Here is a 25,511-nt window from a genome sequence, read left to right on the forward strand (position 1 = left end):
TTTCCTTACACCAAATTCACTTCAATGCATAGAACAAAAGATTGGATAATATGGCTCTGTGGCCACTCATTAAAAAAAAAGCAACACCGCAGTAATGTAAAACTTCCGCCTAATTTAAAACAATAAAAATAATCAAATGCGTTTTAGAGTAAATAAATCATATACTCACTAATCATTTCCTTTCGTTTGATCGCATTTATTTATTGCAGCAGGCTCTGCAGTCAAATCGAAACCTTAGTCATTGAAAAATTATTTTATTTGTCAGTTTTGAAAAAGAAATGCAGGATTTTTACAGTGATTTCGAAATTTTTTCCCAGAGCTGGTGGCCTTACATTATTTCTTTGGTAATAAGCATCATTAGTGCTATAAGGTGAGAAAATTCAAACTGGAATGATAGGCATGAAATAGAAAGTTGTTTTTATAGTATTTTTAACTGATTTGCAGAATTTATGTTGGAGGAACATATTGCGAAAGCTTGGCACGATTAGATCGAAAATATGTAATAATAACAGGAGGCTCCAGTGGAATTGGGCTGGCAACTGCAAAAGAGCTAGCTAAAAGGGGTAAGAATATCAACATATCTTCATTAAATTATAATTACTTTTTAAAGGTGCGAGTCTTTCAATAGATAGAGAAGAAGCTAAAATAAACCCAAAAAAATACTGTCAATGTCTACAATTCATTTAGTAATTATCAGAACACTAAAATATAGGTACATTGGTGAATATTGTTCAATAAAACAGAAAAAATTGATGGGGTCAATAAACAGTTTTTGACTTTTCAGACTCTATAGCTGAGTTGGTATTCACTTTATTTAAAAGGAAAACATTGGAAAATGTGTATCATTGCTGATATAAGAGAAGGCCTTAGACTGCAATGTCAAAAAATGTGCTTTTCTAAAATTACTCTCAACCGAGCCAGTAGATTTAAACTTAGCTATTATCCTACTAACTGTTGACTGATGAATATTTCTTGCAGGATGTCTGGCATTGAAAATATCAGCTACTTGTCGGTGACCGGTATTCTCGCCGCATATTAAAACGATTTCAATTTTCTCTTGAAGATTCAGCATTTTTAACAACACACTAGACAACGAATAAACTATTTTAAATCTAAAACTGATAAACACTATTTTGAGTTATTCAACAAATGTCATATGACAATAAAATATTTTGCTTATTCAGTTCAGTTCAATTGTTTCCACAGTACCCTTAGTTTAATTGCGTTGTAATTTTTCGTAATTAGTAATTCAAAGTTTAACTGTTTGAAAAGTGCAGTAAAGAATAAATTATGACTTTTCATTGATATTGTTTTTTAATTATGCTTATGTGTCAAGCTATTTCGCAAAAAGTAGAAATAAAGTGAAATATTTATCTGTTTTTAAAAACTGTATCAACTTTGCATCATTTTTGGCATAATTTTTTCTGGCGAATTTTTTTTTGCGAAATAAGTTGTATTTAGAATTGCAATTGGTAATAAAAATGCGTTGGAAAGATAAGTTAGGCATAAAGCACTAACTTTGTTGAGGTTTGGCTAAATTTGAGAAATCAGCAAATGTCAAATTTTCGAAAAACTGTAAAAAAAACTAAATTTGTACTAGAGAGCTAAAAATTGGTATATGGGTAAAAAATATAAAAACAATCATCTTTCCTCTTTACCGATTTTCGAAATTTTGAGCAATAACTGCTTTTCTGAGCATTTTTTGGAAAAAATATCAAATTTGACAGGGAAGAAAAATCACTTGATAGGTCATATGCATGTCATTTGACATCATTTTTAAAGCACAACCTAATGGAAATATCAAAAGTTGCTTGAAGAGATGAACAAAAAAAAATCCCATTTGATGCGGACTTTATGTGTGACACTGTATATATATTTATATATATATATATATATATATATATATATATATATATATATATATATATATATATATATATATATATATATATATATATATATATATAAAATGAATAATCTTAGCGACTGGAGAAATGTACAGGTTTCCATTAGAATCGAAAGCTTGGCAAAGTAGAACAGATTTGATTTTTGGTTTTTTGACTGAGAGACCCCGTTAATCCATTTTGCTGTACATTTCTCCAGCCGCTAAGATTATTCACTTTATATATATTGTTTTTAACTCATTTTTACTGCCCTGAAGAAGCTTTCCATTAGAAGCGAAAGCTTGGCAAAGTAGAACAGAGATTTGATTTTTTGACTGGGAGACCCCGTTAATCCATTTATATATATATATATATATATATATATATATATATATATATATATATATATATATATATATATATATATATATATATATATATATATATATATATATATAATCTAGAAAGGTTAATGCAGTCAAGCTGCATTACCTATTGGTGTGACCCCCAAGTCAACTTGCCAAGTTTTTATGTCAGTGTTGGTGGTTTGACCAATCAACCGACAACTGCGGTAGCAGAAATTTGGGAAGCTAACCTGAAATGCCGTCGGAAAACGAATCCACATGTTTCTAGAAATGATATGAAATTTAGAAAGGTTAATGCAGTCAAGCTGCTGGAAAAAAATTCCATGAAAATCAAAAAATAAATAGATAAGTACTTTTTGATCATTCCCATATTGATTTCAATTTAAGAGCCACCGGTAGACATCTGTTTCTGCCTATTGGGCATCGTCAGTACCGGGCATGCGGTCCTCGACTAAAGACAAAATGAGAAAAAACCAAGAAAGTACTTGATAAAAATAACTGCGTAAACGCAAGCGAAACATAAGTGGAACCACCTATTGGTGTGACACCCAAGTCAACTTGCCAAGTTTTTTGTCAGTGTTGGTGGTTTGACCAATCAACCGACAACTGCGATATATATATATATATATATATATATATATATATATATATATATATATATATATATATATATATATATATATATAAAAAATCCAGAAAGGTTAATGTAGTCAAGCTGCTGGAAAATAATTCCATGAAAATCAAAAAATAAATAAATAAGTACTCTTTGATCATTCCCATATTGATTTCAATTTAAGAGCCACCGGTATACAGCTGTTTCATACTATTGGGCATCGTCAGTATCGGGCAGGCGGTCCTCGATTGAAGACAAAATGAGAAAAAACCAAGAAAGTACTTGATAAAAATAGCTGCGTAAATGCAAGTACCTGCCCGGTACTGACGATGCCCAATAGGCTGAAACAGCTGTATACCGGTGGCTCTTAAATTGAAATCAATATGGGAATGATGAAAGAGTACTTATTTATATATATATATATATATATATATATATATATATATATATATATATATATATATATATATATATATCGGCTCTAGTAGAGCCGATAGTAATTTTATTATTAAACGATCCATAAATATTACTTGTTGAATAGACAATGGCATCTTTCGCAGAATTTTTTTTGAATCCGAATCGTTTGGTAAATACAAATTTTTTTGTTAGATAATAATCTATTCTAGATTTTGAAATTTTTTCAACTGTTTTCGCTAATGTTGATATGAGTGTAATTGGTCGATGATTATTCACATTACTTTTGTCTCTCCCTTTAAAATTAGGTTTTGTAATTCCAACTTTGGAATAACTGAAAACATTTCGATGTACGTAGTATTTGTTAGATACGTCATTGGAAATTTAGGTCGGAATAACTTTTTGTTTTTTTGTTGAATATACTCACAATGGAAACTACAATGTCATATTCACCACTCACAGACACTGATTGAATTAATAAGAATTGGTTCCTGTTTACGTTGTTTTTTTTCCTCGGTTAACATGGTTAGCGAAATATGTATCCAGGGTTCGGCAATTAGAAAGACACGTGTTGTATGAAATAAAACTATACTCTTGATAACTATGTTGGGATAAATAACGAACACTATATATACAATAATGTTTAAATCTATTTCATGTGCTGTAGTAGAATTTTGGAAAGAAATGGGAGTGTAGACATTCAAACCCTTGTCACTGCGTTTTCCAATTTAACTATATAAACTTTCAGACTTGTGGCAATAGTTTAAAGCCACTAGCATTTTTTGTTCAACAAAATATTTATGCAGTTAACTAGTTTGCTGATCCAATAATTTTTGTGAAGAAAGATTGGTTGGGTAACAGGATCATTTTTTTTTCTTTCATGTCGTTTTGTGTTGGTGTTGGTTCGGAAATTTGGTTGTTGCAATGTTGTTTATTTTTTAAATATATATCTTATACGTCTGATGGTTTTTGAAATAGTAATATTATCAACAAGAAGAAACTACTTTTCGAGCCCTGAAGAAGTTAAGAAAAATTAATCCTGTTACCTAACCTTTCATCAGAAAAATATTTATATCTCACATTCGACAGGTTGCTTTAACTGAAAACCAAGTTACAAACCACAAACGATATTGGTTACAAAATTACTCTCGTTTAATATTTGTCGATCATATTGTTTTACTCTCTGATATCATGCCCTACAAATTCTCATTTATTTCAGGTGCCAATCTGATTCTAGCTATAAGGAATGCTGAAAAGGGAGCAAAAGCTTTGGATGATATAAAAATGATCAAAAGTGACGCCAATGTAATTATTAAAATATTGGATGTATCAGATTTTTGTAGCATCCGTAACTTTGTTGAACAATTAAAAAACGAATACGACAAAATTGATATTCTAATCAACAATGCTGGAACTATTTGCCAACCACCCAGAAAAACTGCTGAAGGAAATGAGCTTACTTATGTCACTAATTATTTAGGTATGCTGTTTCGAATGACATTTGCTTGGAAAAAAAGTCTATTTTTGTCGTAATACACTAATATATAAACAGTGATGAATGAAGAAAAATTAACAACCTAAATTTCTCTAGAAAAGGTGTATGCAAAGATTTTTCTATGGGAAGAAACCTCATGGATATTGAATTAACTAGAAATCAGTTTTGCTTTCTGTTTGTACATAGATAATATTTATGGGGATTGATCTACAATGCACTAACATGCAATATATCATGTCTGTGTAATAAAATATCCATAATAGGAAGTATTTTTTCAGATGGACCCTGTAATAATAATAATAATAATGAGAGTACTCTATTCCAACCTTCAGCACTCCTACGGTATTGACGAGACACCTTATGCTCCGGAGAATATTGATTCCGTTGTGGGCAATGATAAGTGCTGAATTTATTGTAACTATTGATTTCTCACCCTCAAACTAATAAGCCTGATGTAGTCTTGCTCGATCATCAAAGTAGAAATCAGAAATGTTGAAATTAAAAATAAAAGAATCTTGCATAATTCTCTGATTTGTGAGCAAACCGAATCTGTTCTATTGAGAAACATAGACAAGCAGATAAGCGCTTCAACATAGCTGTATCACGAAATTTCGGGCTAGCTTGAAGTTGGCCGAGTCGTTTAATGGAATTTTACCATAAAGTTTTCAGATTACCAAAAGATTTCTGGATGAGTTGATTCACATGTTTTTTGAATCAGAATCACAAATAAATGTCGAAATTTTTACGGAATCTATCACATTTTTGATCAAAGACATGATTAATTTGTGATCCACCATACGTTAAAGAATTTTATGATTAACAGATGAAGGCTTTAGATAATTTGGGACAACTCAATATACAAGTAAACAATAAGTTAATTAGTTCTAGATATTTGTATAATCTTACAAGTTGCTTACTTCGAAAGTTATATTTTTTTATTTGTACACAGATCAAATAATATGCTTTGATTACTTGTATATATTTTACATATTCAATGACGCCACCACAACTTAAGTAAGTCTTTAGCAGTAAATTATATTGTGAAGAAGCTATCAGAAGAAAAATGTTATAATTAACATTTCATAATGAGGCCATGTACTAGAAAAAAAGAAATTAAATTCAAAATAAATTCTCAACAGAAATGTATAGATCATGCATAGAAATTACTTTCAGATATAAACTGGAACAAAAAGCCCCCCTGAAACAACTACCTTCTTAAGAACATTGAATTACACAAATGAAAAAGTAGTACTTGGAAACAACTACTTTCATATATAGAATTATATTTTTCCATTCAGTTTGTACTCCAAACATTCGTTATGGAATTGAAATACCATTCATAGGAAAGCTACATAATATAATATATGAAAAAGTTACGATATAAAATTTCACTTGCATGAAAACTCCTCGATGGCGGCCCTCGAAATTTTGGAATAGAATACTTGTCTTATTAACTCATCAGCACCGTTCTGGATAATATTACAAGATGAAGCACTCATTTCATTCACAACATTACCACTTTATATCACAGATGAGACAAGTCTACTCATGTGACAATGATAGTACGTAAAGGATTATTTGATTAAATCCCAGCCATAGGAATCTTGTTTGAAATGAAAGGGATATATTTTTAAGAGAGATTAGTTTTCGAGACAAAAAGCTTTCTGGCTTCCACTCTATACAAAAAATTGTGGGAAACTTCCAAAGGAAGGAAAAAAGCAATCAAATTATGTATAGAATTTACCTTCAAGTACGAACTGGACAAAAAAAACACTCCCGAAACATCTATCTCCATATGAACATTGAATTATATGAAAAAAAAAAGTGCTTTTGAAACAACTACATTCATATGACTCATACGGAAATCACTTTTTCCTCTTTAGTTTGATCTCCAAATATTTGCCATGGAATTGAAACAGTTATCATTCACTAGAAAACCAGACAATATGATAAATGACAGAGTATTGGTATAAAATTTCACTAACATGAAAGTGTCTCATCCTTAAGGTGTACTTCTCAAAGTTTCGGATTGAAAACACTTGTTTCCAACACCTGATCAGCACCTATTTGAACTTTTGAAGACGATAACACATGCATTTCTTGCACAACATTACCACTTTGTCACTGGATGAGACAAATCTGCTCATGTTATAATGACAGTAGGTACGTAAGACAGTATTATAATTATTGGATTTCAATCCCGGCCATAGAAACTTTGAATTGGAAGGGAAAATATTTTCAGGAGATTTGTTTTTGGAAAAAACTTTTGACTTCAAGAGTGTATATATTCTATCGGTTTAATATTCTTGGATCATAGTATTTTGATTTGAGTGACATCCATTTTCTAATGAAACTTATTTTCAGGTCCCTTTCTTTTGACCCACCTCCTCCTCCCGTTACTCAGTAAATCCGATAATGGAAGAGTCATCAACGTGTCAGCCTTAGCCCACTATAATGGTAAACTGAATATAGATACTGCAAATATTGGAGAGTATAACGGAAATGACGCATTTGCTGGAAGCAAACTAGCTTTGACCTTGTTCACCAAGCATATGGCACAACTCTATAAGGGTAAGTGTAGAAACTTTCCAAAGATATCTTTGAAAAAAATCGGAGGTCATCTGTAATTTATGAACATCAAATAGTTATTGAGGCTCCCAAATTGAAATTGGTATGTTTATATCTTTTATTTATACCATCTTTTTGAGTTGTCATGTGGAAGAAATTGAAAGATTCCAATAGTTTGACAGAATAACAAAGAGCTTTTTTCAACATATCGTTGATTGCTACCTCAATTACACCATCTATGACATTCTATTCATTAGATTACAATTAATGAATATTCCTAGTTCAAAGTAGAATGTAAAAAAATTAAGGCTATACAAAAGTTATGGAGAAGTTTGTAAATAATTATCAGTGTGTTGAGGATTATAGCTTGTTTTATACTTGGATTTTTTCTAGAATCTGTTTTATAGGATAAGGTATGTCCGAAGTATGGATCTATTCGACTCTTCACTGCAACCCGCAAGGGCTTATTGTATTTATTTATTCATTATTCAAATCTTATTGATTTTCAATGTCAAATTAAATCTTTGAATAGCATTCTCTCTTTTTTTTTTCAAATATAGATAAATAGTTGATATTTAATTTTTTTTTTTATAATCAACAAGTTGCTCTTTTGTGAATTCTAATTTTTCATATAGCAGTACTATTAGGCCGAATTTCTTGGCAATTCGTTGTGGTGTGGTAATTTTTTTTCAATTGGGACAGTCGCCTATAATTTCCATGAAGTGAGAAATTGTCCATTCATCTCCATATGACAATTCAAAAAAAGTTCCTATTCATCAGTATCAGACTGTCACAATTGTCAAATTTGGTTTTTTTATTTGGTTAATATAATTTTATTTATCTCAATCTTTTAGGAAATGCATTTTATTCTGTTGATGAATTTCTACATTACTGAATACTATTATTTTATTTTTATTTATATTTAATCTGAACATGAAGATGAATAAATTTCAATTCTATTCAGTCCATACATCTACAGTTGGAAAGATGAAAGTATAAATATGCATCATCAATTTGTGAATCCAATGTAAGTCCACAAACTAGCAAAAACTAATGAAAATGAAATGAAGTAGCTACTGCTATGAACAATCTAACCTGTCAATAACATTCTCACTGCTAGAACCTTCGCCAATCAGGACCAGGCAAAAACAGTCTTCGACTCCATCGAATCCCGAGCACATAATTTTTAGGCTGACTAAATTAATTGACTTAAGTCACGTTGGCGAAAGTGCACTAATTCAAATGGCGCTAATTTTGATGAAATCGAACACGTATTCACTGGGACACCAGACAAAACTTTTCAAACACCCTAAAACTTTTAAAACACCCTAATAAAAAAACATCGTCAACTGGTCTGAAAATCAAAATTACCGGCGGACTTAGGTTTATATAACTATGCACTGACAGTGAGCTATTCTGCTCTCTGTCTCTTTCTCTCTAATAAAATCAAATGTTAACTATATTGTCTTTCTTTTCCACTTGTACAAGAAAAGGGTGCTATATAAAAGTATGTCTTTTATCTCTAATTTTATTGATGCCGCATGTGTATTCTTTCGTGGTCCCAATGAAATAATGATAACTTGTTGATGAAATCGCTAATAAATATTTTATCAACTATTGGAATGGCATCAGTTTCACACTATGATTATTTGAAATCAATTTTGAAATAAAAGGTACCAGAAACCAACTTACAGAGATAAGTAATATTATTGGCTTTATAATTCAATATCTGTGGATATTGTAAGGACTATTATAATCTTATCTTCTTACAGATACCAACATAACATTCAATTCAGTCAGTCCTGGCTTGGTGAGAAATACTGGACACCTTGCAAATTACTCTACACTGGAAAATTCATTGCTAACGAAATTATCAGTGTGGCCTTGGGTATGGTTGTTTTTAAAAAATCCCAAACAAGGTTGCCAATCGATCGTCTACCTAGCTGTTGAACCTACTCTGCACAAAGTCTCAGGTTGCTACTTTAGGTAATAGTTTTAGAATTTTCAAGTGTAGAATATTGTACGGACTTTATCATCAATTTTGATTTATTTTCAGTGACTGTGAAATCAAGGATCCAGCTGATGTGGTAAATGACTCGAACATAGCAAAAACTCTTTACGAAAAATCCTGCAAGATTGTTAATATTGATCCAAAAACTATTTCGGTATCTACTAGGAATGAGGCTACGAAAGTAGAGGGATAATATTGTTCTGTATGATCAGTTCTTTCCACAAATATATAAAACTTTTGGATTTATATAGATTTATTTCAAATACATTATTTGGGGCTCACTCTAGTCCATTTCTCACTTGTTGCCCACAACCATTTAGCATCGCTTTCATTAGTAGCATTTTCACCCACGTTGCTTTCTTCGTAATTACTGAAAACATCACAAAAATATTAAGTGTACAACAAGCTATTTCATTGAGGCCCACTCTGTTTATTATTTGCGAATTTCTGTTACTCACCTAAAATATTTTCCAGTCACTTTTTCTACAGTTTTATCGATAGCTAAGAATATTGTACTCTGCGCCCCTTGCTTGGGACTCTTGACGAAAGGCCATGCTAATGGTTTGACAAATATGGTAGCTAACCAGCTATTGTAAAAACTCATATGCCTCGTTATTTCTGTATCTACTATTCCAGGGTGGACACAGTTTGCAGTGACACCCGTACCTAAATGAAAAATAAAATTGAAGCTACTTTCATGATTACGAGGGTATATAACAAATGGAATATTGAACTCAGGTAATAGAATAAATGTAGCCCATAATCATCTATATATAAAAAAATGTAATGCACTGTTTGGAACCTTCGGTGTAGTAATGAATATTACTGGAGTCTTCAAGAGGAAGATTAAACAAGATTAAAAAAAAATGTGTTTGTTTGCATCACGAGCTGACTACGTGACATTAATATAGGTCTCTGAGGTATGAAAATTGTTTCTGGGAAAGTACCTCGTAAATTGTGATGAATGCAGTATGTGTTTTAGAAGAAAGCCCTTAAATAAGACTACGACGAAACCTAAAGGAAGTTGTAAACTCTTATTTATTTCTTATGTGCTAACGCATTGAATAGAACTAATGAAATCATTTCTGGAGAAAAATAATATATCTATCAACTTTCTCTTTTGATTCAAGGCCAAAATCCTAAACTCATTTTTAAATGAGGTTGTCCCTATTACGGAATAATCCGGCCATTGAAGATATTCTGTCAAATATGAAAATCTGAAAAATTTATTTGGTTCTTTTTCAATTTATTTCAAAATTATGACATGTTCTCCCAATCAAATTACTGAATCAAATTCAAGCTTGGGTTTCACTAGACTGTTGTGTAGATATTTTATAATGTTTATATCAGAGGTCGACAACCTTTTAACAAAGAGGTGCCCATGTGCAATTTTGAACAAATCCAAAGTGCCACTATAAAAAACTGTATGATTTTCATACAAAAATTGTTAAAAGTAATGAGGAAGGTAACTAATAAAATAAAAAAATGATCAAACAACATTTCTAAAAATTTTAATCAAAAAGGAAACAGTACATGAAACGTTTTCAGTGTGATCCTTGTCCTTCTGTTTCTCGCGAAAGCTTTTGTATTTCGGGTTCTTGTCTAGTTAATTTTAATACTAGCCGGCTTCGATATGGATTTAAAATGATTTTCAAATGGGAAAAACTTGCTCACATATATAGGACGGTCTGAATGCCGAAAGCATTGCAAATGCCACTTTTTTGAGGCAAATAAATTAATCTGGCAAACTAGCCCAACAATTCAGTATTTTGTTTGATTTATTCCGAGGAACACCTTCTAATAATCTTCTCAGTTCCACAAATGTTGTCTTCTTGGAGTTCCTGAATTCAATATGCTGGTTTTATCAAGAAGAACATGTGACCATGTTTATCAAAATCTTGACCTTTTTCAGCAAATTCTTCTTTCAGTGAAGTCATGTAGTTTAATATTTTCTAATTGAATGCAGCATTATCACAATTATTAAGGTTGGGTACGTATGATTTTAGATTTCGAAAGAATTTATATGTATGGGAGGTGATATTGCAAATAAATACATTTATTTCCATTTTAAAGGACTTCCTTGACTAGTTTTTGTAAAGAATGTTGTCTGCTTTATATGCTGAGCAACTGCTCTTCAGATTGTCTCCGTTCTATCAGCATTATATTTGAACCCTGATTCAAGTCTCTTATGTAAATATCGTTAACACTAGATGTCCGGAAAACTACGGTTTCCCATTCGAAACAGCCGATTTTTACCTTTTTATATTCATAGAAATCAGTTTTGGAATTAGGAATTAATTTTCTTCATCTCCTGAAGAAGCCAACTTAGTTGGTGAAACGTGTGTCAAGAAGATTGGTGATTGGAAAAAGTGCTTTTTTTGGATTTGAATGATGATAATAATAATATGTAGATACGTAGACATTGGACAAGTCACATAAGTATGTAAAAAGAGTACTTTCCAAAATAGATTTAAAATAATATCAAAATTATAAAGAAGCAAAATGGTAGTATCTGGTGTATAAAGTGCGTGTATAGATATAAATAAATTATATAACATTAAGACTAGAAAGATTTCGTTAAAAAAAATTCAGTCTACATGAGGAAGTCCATATGAGCATTTTTCTGAGTTTTAATTTAAAGTAACAAATGGGTAGTGATTTCAGAGTAGGGGGTTAGGTAGTTGTACACTTTGATTTCCATAATTGTGAGACTTTGGCTCGTTATTTGAAGAGTATGGTTCAGAATGATTTCGTGTATTTTCCTTCATGGAATATGGATTATCTGGGCTTGGTGCTTTCTATCATGTGCAAAGCAAGCTACTTCCAGTATACAGGGTGTTCCTTAAACACATGCTAATATTTAAGGAGGTAATTCTTAGACCCATTTTAAGGAGAAAACGTCCTATGGACGTATGTCCTAAACGCCTTAACTTTTGAGATACAGGGTGGCAAAGTTTTCAAAAATAATCAGTTTTTTAATAATAACTGAGATAATTTTGTAGACATCTTTGGCATATTTGGTACATATGTTCCATGCCTCAAGGCGCATTTTCTGATGTACAATTTTCTCAATTTTCTCTGCCAGTGGCGTACGTACGAGTTTTGAAATGTATATTTTTGGCGAAAAAAATACTACGCCACTGCTTTATCTTGCATTAAAAATTATTTTTAAAATCTCCATACATTTTTGAGCACATTTGATATGCTGGGTTTTTTTTGTCCGACGCATGGTTTTCGCTCAAAAAATTAAAAATCTGATGCGGTATCGTGCATCGACTGAAAGCAAACTAAGAGATCAGATTTGTTGCAAAATAATTGGGGATCTAACAGGTATTTGTTTGTTGTCAGATGCACTGTTCTCAATTAAAGTTACGTCATAACGCAACACCGCTTAATAATTTTTGAAAACATAAATTTAGTTATCCTGGAATAAATGACTTGTAGCAGAATTTATTTACTGCACCTCTTGGAAATATGGAGTTTGTCGATATGTGATTTCTTTTAAAGATTAAAAGCAGAAAAAACAGCGTACCCACCATAGCAATAAAAAACGAATTCTTTGTATGTACAAACGTCAGTAGCTAATATTGATGTTGGTTTAAAGTAAGGTGTTGGTGTTAAAAACTGTCACAGCGCGTTTTGATTGATTTTGAAGTGTTATTGAAGTTATTTTGGTAGTCCACTGTTTTTCTGAATATCAGTAAATATGGTAAATTATACGAATGCGGAAATGGCGCAAATGCATTACGTATATGGCCTTGCCGATGGTAGTGCAACAGAAGCCAGGCGCATTTATCAGGAAAGATATCCTAATCGTGCCTTACCAGATAGCCGAACCTTTTCAAATATTCATCGTCGACTTGGGGAAACTGGTAGTTTCAAGAAAGGGACTCCGGAGGGTAGACCTCGTGTAGTGGGAACTCCTGAAATTGAGGAAGCGGTGCTGCAAGAAATTGAGGAACATCTTGAGACGAGTACAAGGAAGATCGCTAGAACTCTGGATATTTGTCAGCAAATTGTTTGGCGTATTTTGGTTGATTTTTTGTTATACCCATACCATATTTCAAGAGTGCAGGCATTACTCCCCAGTGATTTTCCACAGCGTGTGAACTTCAGTCAGTGGTATCTACAAAGTATTGCACTAAATCCGCAGTTTGAGACACAAATTTTGTTCACAGATGAAGCAAATTTTTCTCGGAATGCCATTTGAAATTTCCATAACAATCATGTGTGGGCTGAAGAAAATCCCCATGCAATAACCGAAACCCATTTCCAACACCAATTTCCGGTTAATGTATGGGCAGGAATTATAGATGATCATCTAATAGGCCCATTTTTTCTACCAGGACGATTTGATGGTCGTTCTTATTTACACTTTCTCGAAGAAGACTTACCTGCGTTATTGGAAGATGTGCCACTTGCATTAAGGAATCGAATATGGTACATGCACGATGGCGCCCCTGCTCATTTCAGTGTAATTGTCCGAAACCATTTAAATACAGATTATCCTAATCGTTGGATAGGTCGCGGAGGACCTCAGCAATGGCCAGCAAGATCCCCGATCTCAACAGTTTAGATTTTTTTTTATGGGGTCACCTTAAAACTCTTGTGTATAAAACTCCCGTTAATACTTTAGAAGATTTAAGAGAGCGAATAGATGCCTCGTGTGAAACTATACGAAATACGCCGGGAATATTTGAACGGGTGCGTAATTCCAAGCTTAGAAGGGCGGAAGCATGCATACTGAGTGCAGGTGGCCACTTCCAACAATTTTTATAATCAGTTTTGGTATTATTACTAATTAACAAATTTGTGCTATTCGTTTAGACTTACTGTCACAAAATAAAATAAAACTCGTTTTTGTGAAAAATTTATTTTTTTGCAGATTATGTTTTCAAATATTATTAGGGAATTGGTAATGCGTTATGAAACAATTTTCAGATTCTCATTCATTTTAGAATTGATCTAATTTCTTAATTTGCTTTCTGTCGATTTTTATTTTTTTGAGTGAAAATCATGCGTCGGACAAAGAAATTTCAGGAGATCAAATTTTCTCAAAAATAAATGAGGATTTTAAAAATGATTTTATTTTGAAAAGAAAGCATTGGCGTAGTACTTTTTCCCCAAAAATATTCAATGCGAAACCCGTAGGGATGCCACTGTTTGAAAAAATACAAATTTGTGTACATCAGAAAATGCGCCTTGAGGCATGGAACATATGTACCAAATATGCCAAAGATGTCTACAAAATTATCTCAGTTATTATAAAAAAACTGATTATTTTTGAAAACTTTGCCACCCTGTATCTCAAAAGTTAAGGCGTTTAGGACATACGTCCATAGTAAGTTTTTTTCTTAAAATGGCTCTAAGAATTACCTCCTTAAATATTAGCATGTGTTTAAGGAACACCCTGTATACAGGTTGATCACTGTTAAAATGCATAGGCATTTAAAAAGTGGTTTTCATGGTTCGAGATAATGAGAAGAGGTCATACATCTAATTATCCGTTTTTGGGCATTCAATATATTGTTCACCGCAGATAAAGTCTAACACAACGAGAAACATAATCACAGCCGGGACTCAATTTCACTGTGATAGACATAGTTATTAAGTCATTTGAAAATCTGTTTATAACCTGTTTAAAATCTGTTTTTCCGTTAATCAGCTGTCGCCCCCATACGAACAACACCTCTCAGAAGTTGAGAAACTTGTGCGAGCTGAGGACTAACAAGGTCTTACCTTTTAACAAGTAATTCCTAACACGGTTGCAGAATCATCCCAGCTTCAACCAGATAAATATCTGGTCGAGGCGGGAATCGAACCCACGGCCTTCCGATCTTGAGTCGGGCGCACAACCGCCGCGGCCAATTCCACAAATTATCTAAAAGTTTTCTCTAAGATAAAATTTTTGACCCAGAGTAGATATTAGCTTAGAGCAGTGGACTGCCCATTTTAGGTTAGGTCAGGTCCAAAGTGGGTGGGTCTATTCGGCAAGGGTTTATTGTGGCTCACACCTATTCACACTCGGCCAAATAAACCCAGCTTCGTAACGAAGCCGATTAGTTTGTATGGTGAGTGGTCTTTCAGGTCAAATGGTAAGAGTACAGCTCTAAAGAACTCTTAAGAGCTGATTCGGTCTTGAGAGTTCAGCTCACAATAAAGAATTATTTCAATAGGTTATGAAAGATTTTCATCACTAGACAGTAACATCACGTAACTTTTACTTAGATAACATTCAAATCATATAATAGACTTGTAAATAAATCTTTCCTTGGTGGAAATGTTCTTGGAAGCAAAAAATTGTGACTCGTCTCATACCATACTGGCTGAACTAAACCCACAAGTTTTCAGTACTATTGATTCCGAATAAACCTAAAGTCTATCCAAATCCAAGATAGAGTAAAACAAAACAAAACCGAAGCGTGATTTTCACGTGATCGCCCAGTGTCAGATGGAAAGGGCAGCGTTCATTGGTGAATTCGCCTTCTTGGTGCGAGTTCGGTACCAGCACAGGGTTGTAATCAGTCGTTTGCGTGTTTGTGTGGCGTGCGTCATAGTATATAGTTTAAAATTGTTTTCCAAGATGTCCAGTACAGACACTGCTGATGACACTGTGAGCTATCCTCTGAGTCCAGCCAGGAAACGATCCAAAAAAAGACATTTGACTGTTGAGATGAAAGAAGTGATTTCAAATGTGTTCAAGAAAGAGATGGAAGAAATTTAGACATCGACTGTCGACGAAGTCGTATCGAAAGTTTCCGATAAAATTGGAGTGTGTTGCGCTTCGATTTACAATGTTTTATGGGAATATAAAGTCTATCCAAATCCAAGTTAGAGTAAAACAAAACAAAACCGAAGTGTGATGTTCACGTAATCGCCCAGTGTCAGATGGTAACAAAATCATAGATTTTCCAAACCGAATACAAATCAGAATCATCAAACCATTATAAAATCAATAGATGATGCTGATAAACATACAATCAGGAGAAAAGTGCATAAGTACTTTTTCAGAAATGAAATACCCACGATAGACAAAGTACTCACAGAAATAAATGAAGATGTTTTATTGCCAAGTTTTAAGCGGTCAACATTCCATTAAGTTTTGAAATATTTGAATTTTGTATGGAAAAAACGAAGGCGCAATAGTTTATTATTGGATAGAGAGGAAATTGTGTTATGGAGGAGAGAGTATTTGACCAAAATTAAATATTATAGGGAACAACAGAGAACAATTTATTATATGGATGAAACCTGGGTTAATGCTGGTCATACTACTCCTAAAGTATGGGTCGATGAAACTGTGACCTCATCTAGGACGGCCTTTCTAGATGAACTATCCACCGGATTAACAAATCCATCAGGTAAACTTATATTTATATTAAGACCTGCCTCAATGTCAATATATAAAAAGTAACCCTCGTATTTGTTTTATTTACTTACATACCTCTTAATAATTTCAGGTAAATGAAAACGGCTTATTATTTGTCACATCGGCAATGAGAATGGGTTTGTTGCTGAAGGGCTGTGGTGTTTTGAGTCGAAGAAAACTGGAGATTATCACGAAGAAATGAACGGTGAATCTTTCGAACAGTGGTTTCCAAAAGTTCTACCCCATCTGGAGGATAATGCTGTGATTGTAATGGACAATGCACCTTATCATTCGCGACGGTTAGAGAAGATTCCGACAACGTCTTCAAAGAAGGTTGAAATCCAAAATTGGCTGCGATCAAAGAATATTAGCTTTGAAGACTCAATGCTAAGAGTACAGCTACTAAAAATTGTCAAGGAGCGCAAGCTTGAATACCAAAAATATATAGTCGATGAGATGGCAGCAGGCCAAAACAAAATTGTCCTTCGCCTGCCTCCATACCACTGCGAGCTCAATCCCATCGAGTTAATATGGGCAGATGTGAAGAATTTTGTAGCTCAGCATAACACCACGTTCAAATTTGCAGATCTCAAAGTACTTTTCGATGAGGCTTTGAAAAGAGTCACAGTGGAGAAATGGGAGAAGTGTGTTCGGCATGTGATATGGGAAGTCGAGACAAAGATGTGGAAGCTTGATAACATAATAGAGGCACAAATCGAGCCACTGATAATTCAGATTGGTGAGGATGACACTACTGATGAAGAGACAAATTCATCCAGTTGAATAATTTTGATTAATATTCCTTTTGATTTTACATAAAATAAAAATTATCAATAAAGAAATAATTACGTCTCTTTTCACATAATGCTAAAGTGCGCTGTGAAAAATCAATGAAAATATTTTTATATTACACATATTATCTGAATTTTTTTTCATTAAACTGCAAAACTCGTGCATTTCACTAGTTATTATAAAAAAGTTTTCCTAAGTATGATATAGCATTTGCGATTAACAAGATGTTGGTTCTGAATACGACCCTGGCCAATTCTTGGGATTTTCAATATCACGTGCGTAGGGCATGTCAATGTTTACATCCACTCTATCTTGGATTTGAATTTGCTTTAGTTGATGTAAACTCTCTTCTACATTATTTCCCCATGAGAGTTTAGAAAATTATAAAATTTCTTTGTGTTCAAATACTAAATAAATAAATAATAAATAAGTCTTTTTGTTATTAGGATGGACTTTGCCAAACCATCTTTTTAAATTTTTTATTTTATTACCAATAGGATTCATAAACTGGAAATCTTGATTTATCCCCAATAGATATCACTCTATAAATTCGTTTTTGAAGTTTTTTCTGTATAACCTTAATATTGAAAATACACATTAAACATATCTACAATGGTATTTTCAGAGATGATTGGCAGTGATAGTTACGACCTCCCTGTCATATTGCAGAAAATGCCCATCAAAACGGATGTAATGTTCGGAGGGCTTCCCTGCCCAGATAAACAAAGTTACAAATACACTTTACTATTTCCAGACTTACGAAATCATTCAAAACTCTAGAGCCATACTCCAGTCTCAATAATTTTAACCAAAGTTCATTTATTCTGTGGTTATTCTCTAAGTCTTGCGTTACACATCTCCAATCTGTGAAAAGTGATATGTCTGGCTCTTCCCTCCGAAATCTTGAAATACTCCTATAAATTACCTTCAAGTCTCCTGGCAAGTTCTTTAGTGAACAGTACATTGGCTAATTTACTTTGAGCATAGGCACCATAAGAGTCATAGTTTCGGTCACTATTCAAATCATCCTTTTGCAACTTTCCCGACTTATGAGCCACGCTTGTCACATTGATTATCCTACTTGGTGCCGATTCCTAAAACAAGATATTAGAATATTATTAGTACTGAGAAGAGATTTTGTTAAAAATGATTTGGAAAACATACTTTGATATCTTTATTCAATTTCAAGTATTCATTTATTTATTAAACATAACACCTTCCAAAAGAATATATTTCTGGCCAAGTTCACATCTGAGTAGTAAAAAGAAATAGTTGTTTGAAAATATTAAAATTAATTGAAACTGCCAAGGTAACTTTGATGTTTTTTGAAAATATACATACTATTTTCGATTTTTTTATTTATTCTGTCAATTTTTCAACAATTTCTAAACAACTTAAAATGGAATATTTATTTATTTATATATACACGGGCAAGCCCAGTTTGGATATAAGTAGTACAGTGCTATGAAGTACTTGATACAATACAGTGGATTAAAAGTAAGTTATAACAATAATACAATTTCGAAGTAAGATAGCAAATAAATTATTAAGAAAAAATTAAAATGTATAACAAAACGAACTAATATAATTCTTACAGGCAAGTAACACTAGACACAATACAACAACACAAGCAGAGAGTATTAGATGGTCAAGTGAAGAATATGGTTTTAAAAGCGGGATACTGATATATTAAAGATTTGAAGGTTGTTTAAAGAGTTAGCTAATCTAAGAGTTCTGGGAATAAAGCCGTTATATGAATAATTGAATCTGTAAAAAGAAACGTACATTTTTTGCACCTGTCTAGTTGAACGATTGGGGACATGTAAAGATATTTTGGAGAGAAGCTCGGGACTGATACTCAGTCCGTTGATAATTTTGAATAGAAGTATTAAAACTCTGTTTTCTGCAAGTCTCAAGAGAAGGTATGTTCAAAATGCATTCCAATGCAGTATAGTCATAGTATACACGCATCTTGAAGGCAATATATCGCAGGAAATTGTGCTGTAAGGCCTCGAGTTTCTTTTTTTGTGTAATGTAGTGAGGGGACCAAACTGTGGAACAATAAAGGAAACAATAAAGGAAAAATAAAGAGATTTAATAGCAGTGATGTTGGTGAAATCACGAGTGGTCCTCTTTATAAAGCCAAGCATCTTCATAGATTTTTGAATTACAGTGGATAATTAGCATATATATTATACTAATATGTAAATTATTAGAACTTTTTGTATTGCATCACTGTTGTGCACAATGCGTTATTTTTTGGATAACAAAGTACTCTTATTCAAAAAATTTTGGACTACAGAGGGCCAATAATCTGACAAATTTGGTAATCAGACAACGCCCTGCATATGGTTTGTTGGATTCTACTTTACTGTATATGGAACGCCAATTTTCTAGATCACTTTCAGGGAAAACATTTTTTGATATGCTTTTTTTTTTAGTGAAACTATGTTGCAAATAATGTGCATTCAAAGACCAAGAGGAAGTAGAACATTTTTTGATTCTTATTACCAAAATGCAAGTGTTAATTCCACAATATGATAACAAAATCATGTCTTGAATATTATAACAGTCAGTTTATATATTTTAGTCACTTTCTGTGTTTTTGCTTTGACTGGTTTTAGACTATTGGGTAATAGATAAATGAATAAAATAAGTCTTTTTTGTTAAAAACTAATTATCCAGATTTTGATTATCCGGACTAGGATTGTATATGTATAATTAGACATCTACTCTAGTAATTTATATGTAGTTAAGCACTATTCTCGAAACTTGATATAAGATTTTCAGCTGTTTGTTTTCATAAAAACAAAAATAAAAATCATTATTTTTTTTTGAATTTGTGTATTTTAATTTGTTCCTAATCTCTTTTTTGGTTGTTTTTATTTGGGTATTTGACTGTGAAATTATATCAAAATATTATTTAATGTTTCTTCTGTTTTTATGAATACTCTGTAATAGATTTCTTCCCTTGGAGGAATTTTTGTTATTCATCAAAATTAGTTTTCTAAGTGGAATGATACCATTTAGCAACAATCTAAACGTGGCATACTTTTCTCTAAAGAACTAATTTTGATGATTTCTAGAATTTCCACCAAGTTACTCTTGTAACCTTGTTACATGAAGAAAATATAATTATTTGACAGTATATTTACAATTAAAAAATGTGTCAGCTCCATAATTATGCGAAATATATAGTATAAATGTGATGCTACAAATAAACTGCATCAAAATAACAATTTGTACCTATAGCACCAGAGTGTCTTTATAACTTCTACCTCATAGATGTTAGTTACATATAGTGTTTCAATGAAATATTAAAAAATGTGATTGTTTTATTTGGTTAGTGTTCAGTGGGTTGTAAATTTGTTTTAAATTAGTGCTCTTCTCGGGTGATATACATCTTACTTTCAATCTATCTAGAAGTAAATTGGTGAGTAAAAAATGTCCCATGTGATTCACTCCTAACTGCATCTCAAATCCCTCTTTCGTTTTTGATTTTGGGGTTTTCATCACCCCTGCATTGTTAATCAGCACATCCAATTTTTTCTCACGAGCCTTGAAATTCTCTGCAAATTCTCTTACAGACTCCAAAGATGCCAGATCGCACTTTCTGCAGTAAACGTATTTATTTTTAGTGTTCAATACAATTTCCTCCCTGGCCTGAAACCTGAATTCATTGATAATACCTAGACAATAAACTTCTCAAAGAATACTCACAGTTTCACAACGTTTCATATCTCTACAAGCCATGTAAACTTTTGCTCCTCTCTTAGCTAATTCCCAAGCAGTTTCCTTTCCAATACCAGTATTGGCTCCAGTTATAATGACGACTTTCCCTTCAGCGACTGCAGTATCTGAACCTTGATAATTCAGTCCTCCCAGCCACTCCCTACAAATGAAATAAGAAACACCGAAAATGGTGTTTTCAAATATCAACTAGACTTTTTTGCATACTTTGTCAAACAAGCAACACCAAAACCAGCTGCTATCGTAGATCCGAGAACGAAATATTTCGGCATTTTTACATTCTTGAAGACCATGTTGAAATTTTTGATGATGATAAATAGTTACAGCGTTTTTAAAATTTGCAATTTTTAAATTTTAGGTTAGTTCAGTTACCAGTCATAACCTTTTTTCTATTTCTACTTTTTTTCTCAAAACTAGCCAAGCTGCCCGAGCAGTGACGTAGTCATAATTGTCTATGTGCCAGAGTCACCGACAGTGTCTATTTTCAATAAACAATGAAATTTTTAGTTCAGAAAAATGTCATAAATATTCATAAAATCACAAGAACAAAGTCAATGTACTTTTGATAACTTTCAATAAACAATTCAGCTTAAACAAAAAAAAAAAAATTAATTTCATCTTTCAAATTTATTCTTGAGCGTTTTAACAAATATATATTGGTGACCCTGATGGAAAGTGTTATGGGAAACCTGAGAAGTTTATTCATTTCAAAATGAGATTGGTCAATGAGTCAATGGTCAAAGTATTAAAAGAGTTGTTGGAAATCTCCAAGTACGTTTATTCAAAAAGCGAATTTCGAACTACATTTTCAAAATGATCCAAAATATTCCAAGTAGTGAATTGATTCAAATATGTGAGGTTCTAGCGGAGCAAGAAAATCTGCAAGTAACTCTACGGGAAGCGACAAAAGGTGCGATGATAGCGAGTTTTGGGGCCTTCGCAGGTGGATTGCTGGCAGGACCTTTTGGATTAGCCGTGGGTGAATAAATACAACTCACATATGTTTTTTATTTTCATGAGGCAATGCTTGATAGGTCGTCACTTCGATACAAATTCGAGAGAATTACGAGCCATTCTGAAACAATTATATCCTCATAAGTATATCAATTTATACAGGAATCACTTTTTTATCGAAACAGTCATGAAGTGAACTGGTGAAGTTTTTACACTTCCCCAAGATATTATATTGTAAGAAATGTGTGAATAGGCCATTGCATAGTACACACTCAGCAGGCTTGACCTGCTTATACATTGCTTCATATTTATGATGCACTGTTTGGAACCTTTGGTATAGTAATGAATATTACTAGAGTTTTTTCCCAACACCAAATTGTTATTTTTAACACCTCGACACGTGTTTCAATCACCACATGATCATCTTCAAAGAGTTTTAATCTTCCTCTTTGAAGATGATCACTTGGTGATCGAAACACGTGTCGAGGTGTTAAAAATATAGATTTGGTGTTGGGGAAAAAACTCCATTGATATTCATTGCTTCATATTGCAAAATATGCTTTGTTTAATTCACAACATACACTATCAATATGTAAATCCCAAGTTAGTTATTCACCCAAAATTGTACCCAAAAATTTAGCAACAGTTACAACATCAGTATCAAATGAGTCGTATATGTGATCTGGAATATTGCTCTTTCTGTTATAGAATTTCATAGAAACAGATTTGATAGTGTTTAAGATGAGGTGGTTAAGTTGATACCAATTCTTATTAACAGTATTTGTAATGAAAATAACTTAATTCATTTCCTCGTACTTCAGCTTCAGGTATTGACTATCTTATCCCTACTAGGAACTGCATGTTGAAAGGTAATACCTCATTAATCGTTAGCTCGCACAAGTTTCGACTTTTGAGGATTTTTATTTTGAATTTGAAAAATAATCAACAACTTCAATTGTGAATCTTATTTATCTACTTACTTTGTTTTCATTGCTGTGGTTAGTTATAGGTATGTGTACATTCTAACAACTATATTATTGTAATATAATCTTTTAGTAACTCTCTTTTCAATAAAACAAAAGTAAATCTAATAATTGTAGTCGAAACTTATAATTCTATAAGGACCAAATAAAAACGTATGAATCTAACCGAAGTGGCTGCTTACAAATTCTTCCAAATCGTGTTTGATAATAACTGAAAGTATACGGATTTTCAATAGAAGTTGCTGTCTCAATAAAATCATCATGATCTTTAATCTTGATGATTTATACATTTCATTCTTCTATTATTAATTTCTATTGAAACAAATCTAAGAATAAAACAATTTTCAATAACCTTAGCTGTCTTCCCATATACCATTGTTTCTACATACTACATTTTCTCCAGGTTTCACTTAGAATGACCCCTCATTTCTAAACATACATCAAAAGAGTGAAATGTCTATATGGCATATTCAACAATCTATATGAATACACATACAGGATGTTTTCTGAAAATTTAGTTTAGATTCATCTTTCTGTTTTAAACCACGTGTTTCAGCAATTGCAACCAGGTATGATCCATTTCCATAGAGCTAATTGAAATACACTTGTTATCTACTAAAAAAATATGTGCAGATTCTTTTTTTTTCATGAGGAACCTTGATGTTTTTATACAGGTTTTATTCCGTTATCAAGTATAAAAACCAACACATTTCAAAATCTAAAAACGTGGCGAATAATGTAACTTTATTTTTATGTATACTCATCATTTTATTACCTTGTTTTTGCATTTTCATAAACCATTTTTTTAATTTCTATAGTAAATATTGAAGGAAATAATTGTTTCAGATGGGTTCTTTTTTCCTGTTTGTATGTGAAATATCTGTAGATGATTTCAATATTTTTATTGATATTTGTTGATGTTTTCTTCCTTTATTTGGAAACGTAATAACGTAATAACATAGAAGTTGAAAATCAAACGACGGCATATTAACCAGTCTTTTAATTTTGTTGGTTCTAGGAGGCACCTTGGGATCCATAACTGCAGCATGGCGTTCAAGAGAAAAGTATAGATCAGTAGTGGATATTTTAAGGAATGATTTAACTAGTCAACAACAAGAAAAATTGGCAACTTCCATTAAAAATATTTTACAGAATGTCAAACCTGATGACTGTATCAAACTTCTCGCTCTTGTATTAACCAGCACATCGCTAAAGGAAGCAGTTCTTAAAGAAATTGGAAATTTTCTGATGAAAGAAATGAGTTTGCAAATGATCCGATGACTAGGATTCTATGTGTTCGCATGAATGTTTTATATTACCCAAGAAGGATATTTTGATTCAAATGTTAGCTAGATAAGAGTATTGTTTGAATTGAAAGGGATATATTTTCAGAAAAGATTAATTTTTGGGCAAGACAATTTTTGGCTTTCTACTTCTCCATCTTTATAAAAAAAATGTGGAAATCTTCCAAAGAAAGGAAGAAAGCAAATGATTCCAAAATAAACTTTTTACTAAGATGTGTAGATTATACAAAGAAGTAACTTTCAGACATAAATTGGAAGAAACAGCCTTCCTGAAACAACTACTTTTATATAAACATTGAATTATATGAAAAAAAAAGTACTTTCAAAACAACTACTTTTATGTGAACATTGAATCATACAAAAAAAACACGTTTTCCTAATCAGTTTGTACTTCAAACATTCGTTATGGAATTGAATCAGATATCATTCACAGGATTGATACACAATATAGAATATGGAAGAGGTAAAAATTTCACTTAACTGGAACACCAATCTTGTAAAGTTATCCAGATTGGTGCTGCAATCTGGATAACTGCTGGTGTTCCAGGTAAGTGAAATTTTTACCTCTTCCATATTCTATATTGTGTATCAATCCTGTGAATGATATCTGATTCATTTCCATAACGAATGTACAAACTGAATAGGATTTTTTTTGTACAATTCAATGTTCACATAGAAGTTGTTGTTATGAAAGTATTTTTTCTTCCATATAATTCAATGTTTATATAAAAGCAGTTATTTGGGGGGGGGGCTTTTTTCTTTCAGTTTGTGTCTGAAAGTTACTTCTTTGTATGATCAACAAACCTTTGTAAAGAGTCTATTTTGGAATGATTATCTTTTTTCTTTTATTTGAAAGTTTTAATTTTTTTTGTATAACCTATCTTTCCCGAAAAAAAGGATATTGTATGTACTCAAAATATGTATTAAACTCATGTTCTATTTATACAAAGCCTATCAATTACATTTCATTACTGAGAAGTTGGATGGAATTATTTAAATGACTGAAATTC

The 25,511-nt window shown here is 32.2% G+C and overlaps 2 protein-coding genes and 1 long non-coding RNA gene across 3 annotated transcripts; 2 read left to right on the forward strand and 1 right to left on the reverse strand.

The window, feature by feature from the left end:
• The first annotated feature begins 145 nt into the window (after positions 1-145).
• Positions 146-9,591, forward strand: LOC111513620 (retinol dehydrogenase 13). Its single transcript, XM_023169844.2, has 6 exons — positions 146-370; positions 445-563; positions 4,495-4,755; positions 7,135-7,341; positions 9,111-9,324; positions 9,395-9,591. The coding sequence occupies exons 1-6, from the start codon at positions 279-281 to the stop codon at positions 9,540-9,542; spliced, it is 1,041 nt and encodes a 346-aa protein (XP_023025612.2). The 5' UTR covers positions 146-278; the 3' UTR covers positions 9,543-9,591.
• Positions 9,585-22,104, reverse strand: LOC111513621 (retinol dehydrogenase 12). Its single transcript, XM_023169845.2, has 6 exons — positions 21,468-22,104; positions 21,231-21,402; positions 20,919-21,173; positions 18,436-18,604; positions 9,808-10,015; positions 9,585-9,719 (listed from the first exon to the last, which is right to left on the reverse strand). The coding sequence occupies exons 1-6, from the start codon at positions 21,551-21,553 to the stop codon at positions 9,617-9,619; spliced, it is 993 nt and encodes a 330-aa protein (XP_023025613.2). The 5' UTR covers positions 21,554-22,104; the 3' UTR covers positions 9,585-9,616.
• Positions 22,095-24,351, forward strand: LOC111513622 (uncharacterized). The gene is made up of 2 exons (XR_012468368.1): positions 22,095-22,235; positions 24,216-24,351. It is a non-coding gene; the product is annotated as an uncharacterized lncRNA (long non-coding RNA).
• The last annotated feature ends 1,160 nt before the right edge of the window (positions 24,352-25,511 follow it).

The sequence above is a fragment of the Leptinotarsa decemlineata genome, unplaced genomic scaffold (assembly GCF_025532065.1).
Source record: "Leptinotarsa decemlineata unplaced genomic scaffold, Ldec_3_MD MMD2_tig00078422_RagTag_RagTag, whole genome shotgun sequence".
NCBI lineage: Eukaryota > Metazoa > Arthropoda > Insecta > Coleoptera > Chrysomelidae > Leptinotarsa > Leptinotarsa decemlineata.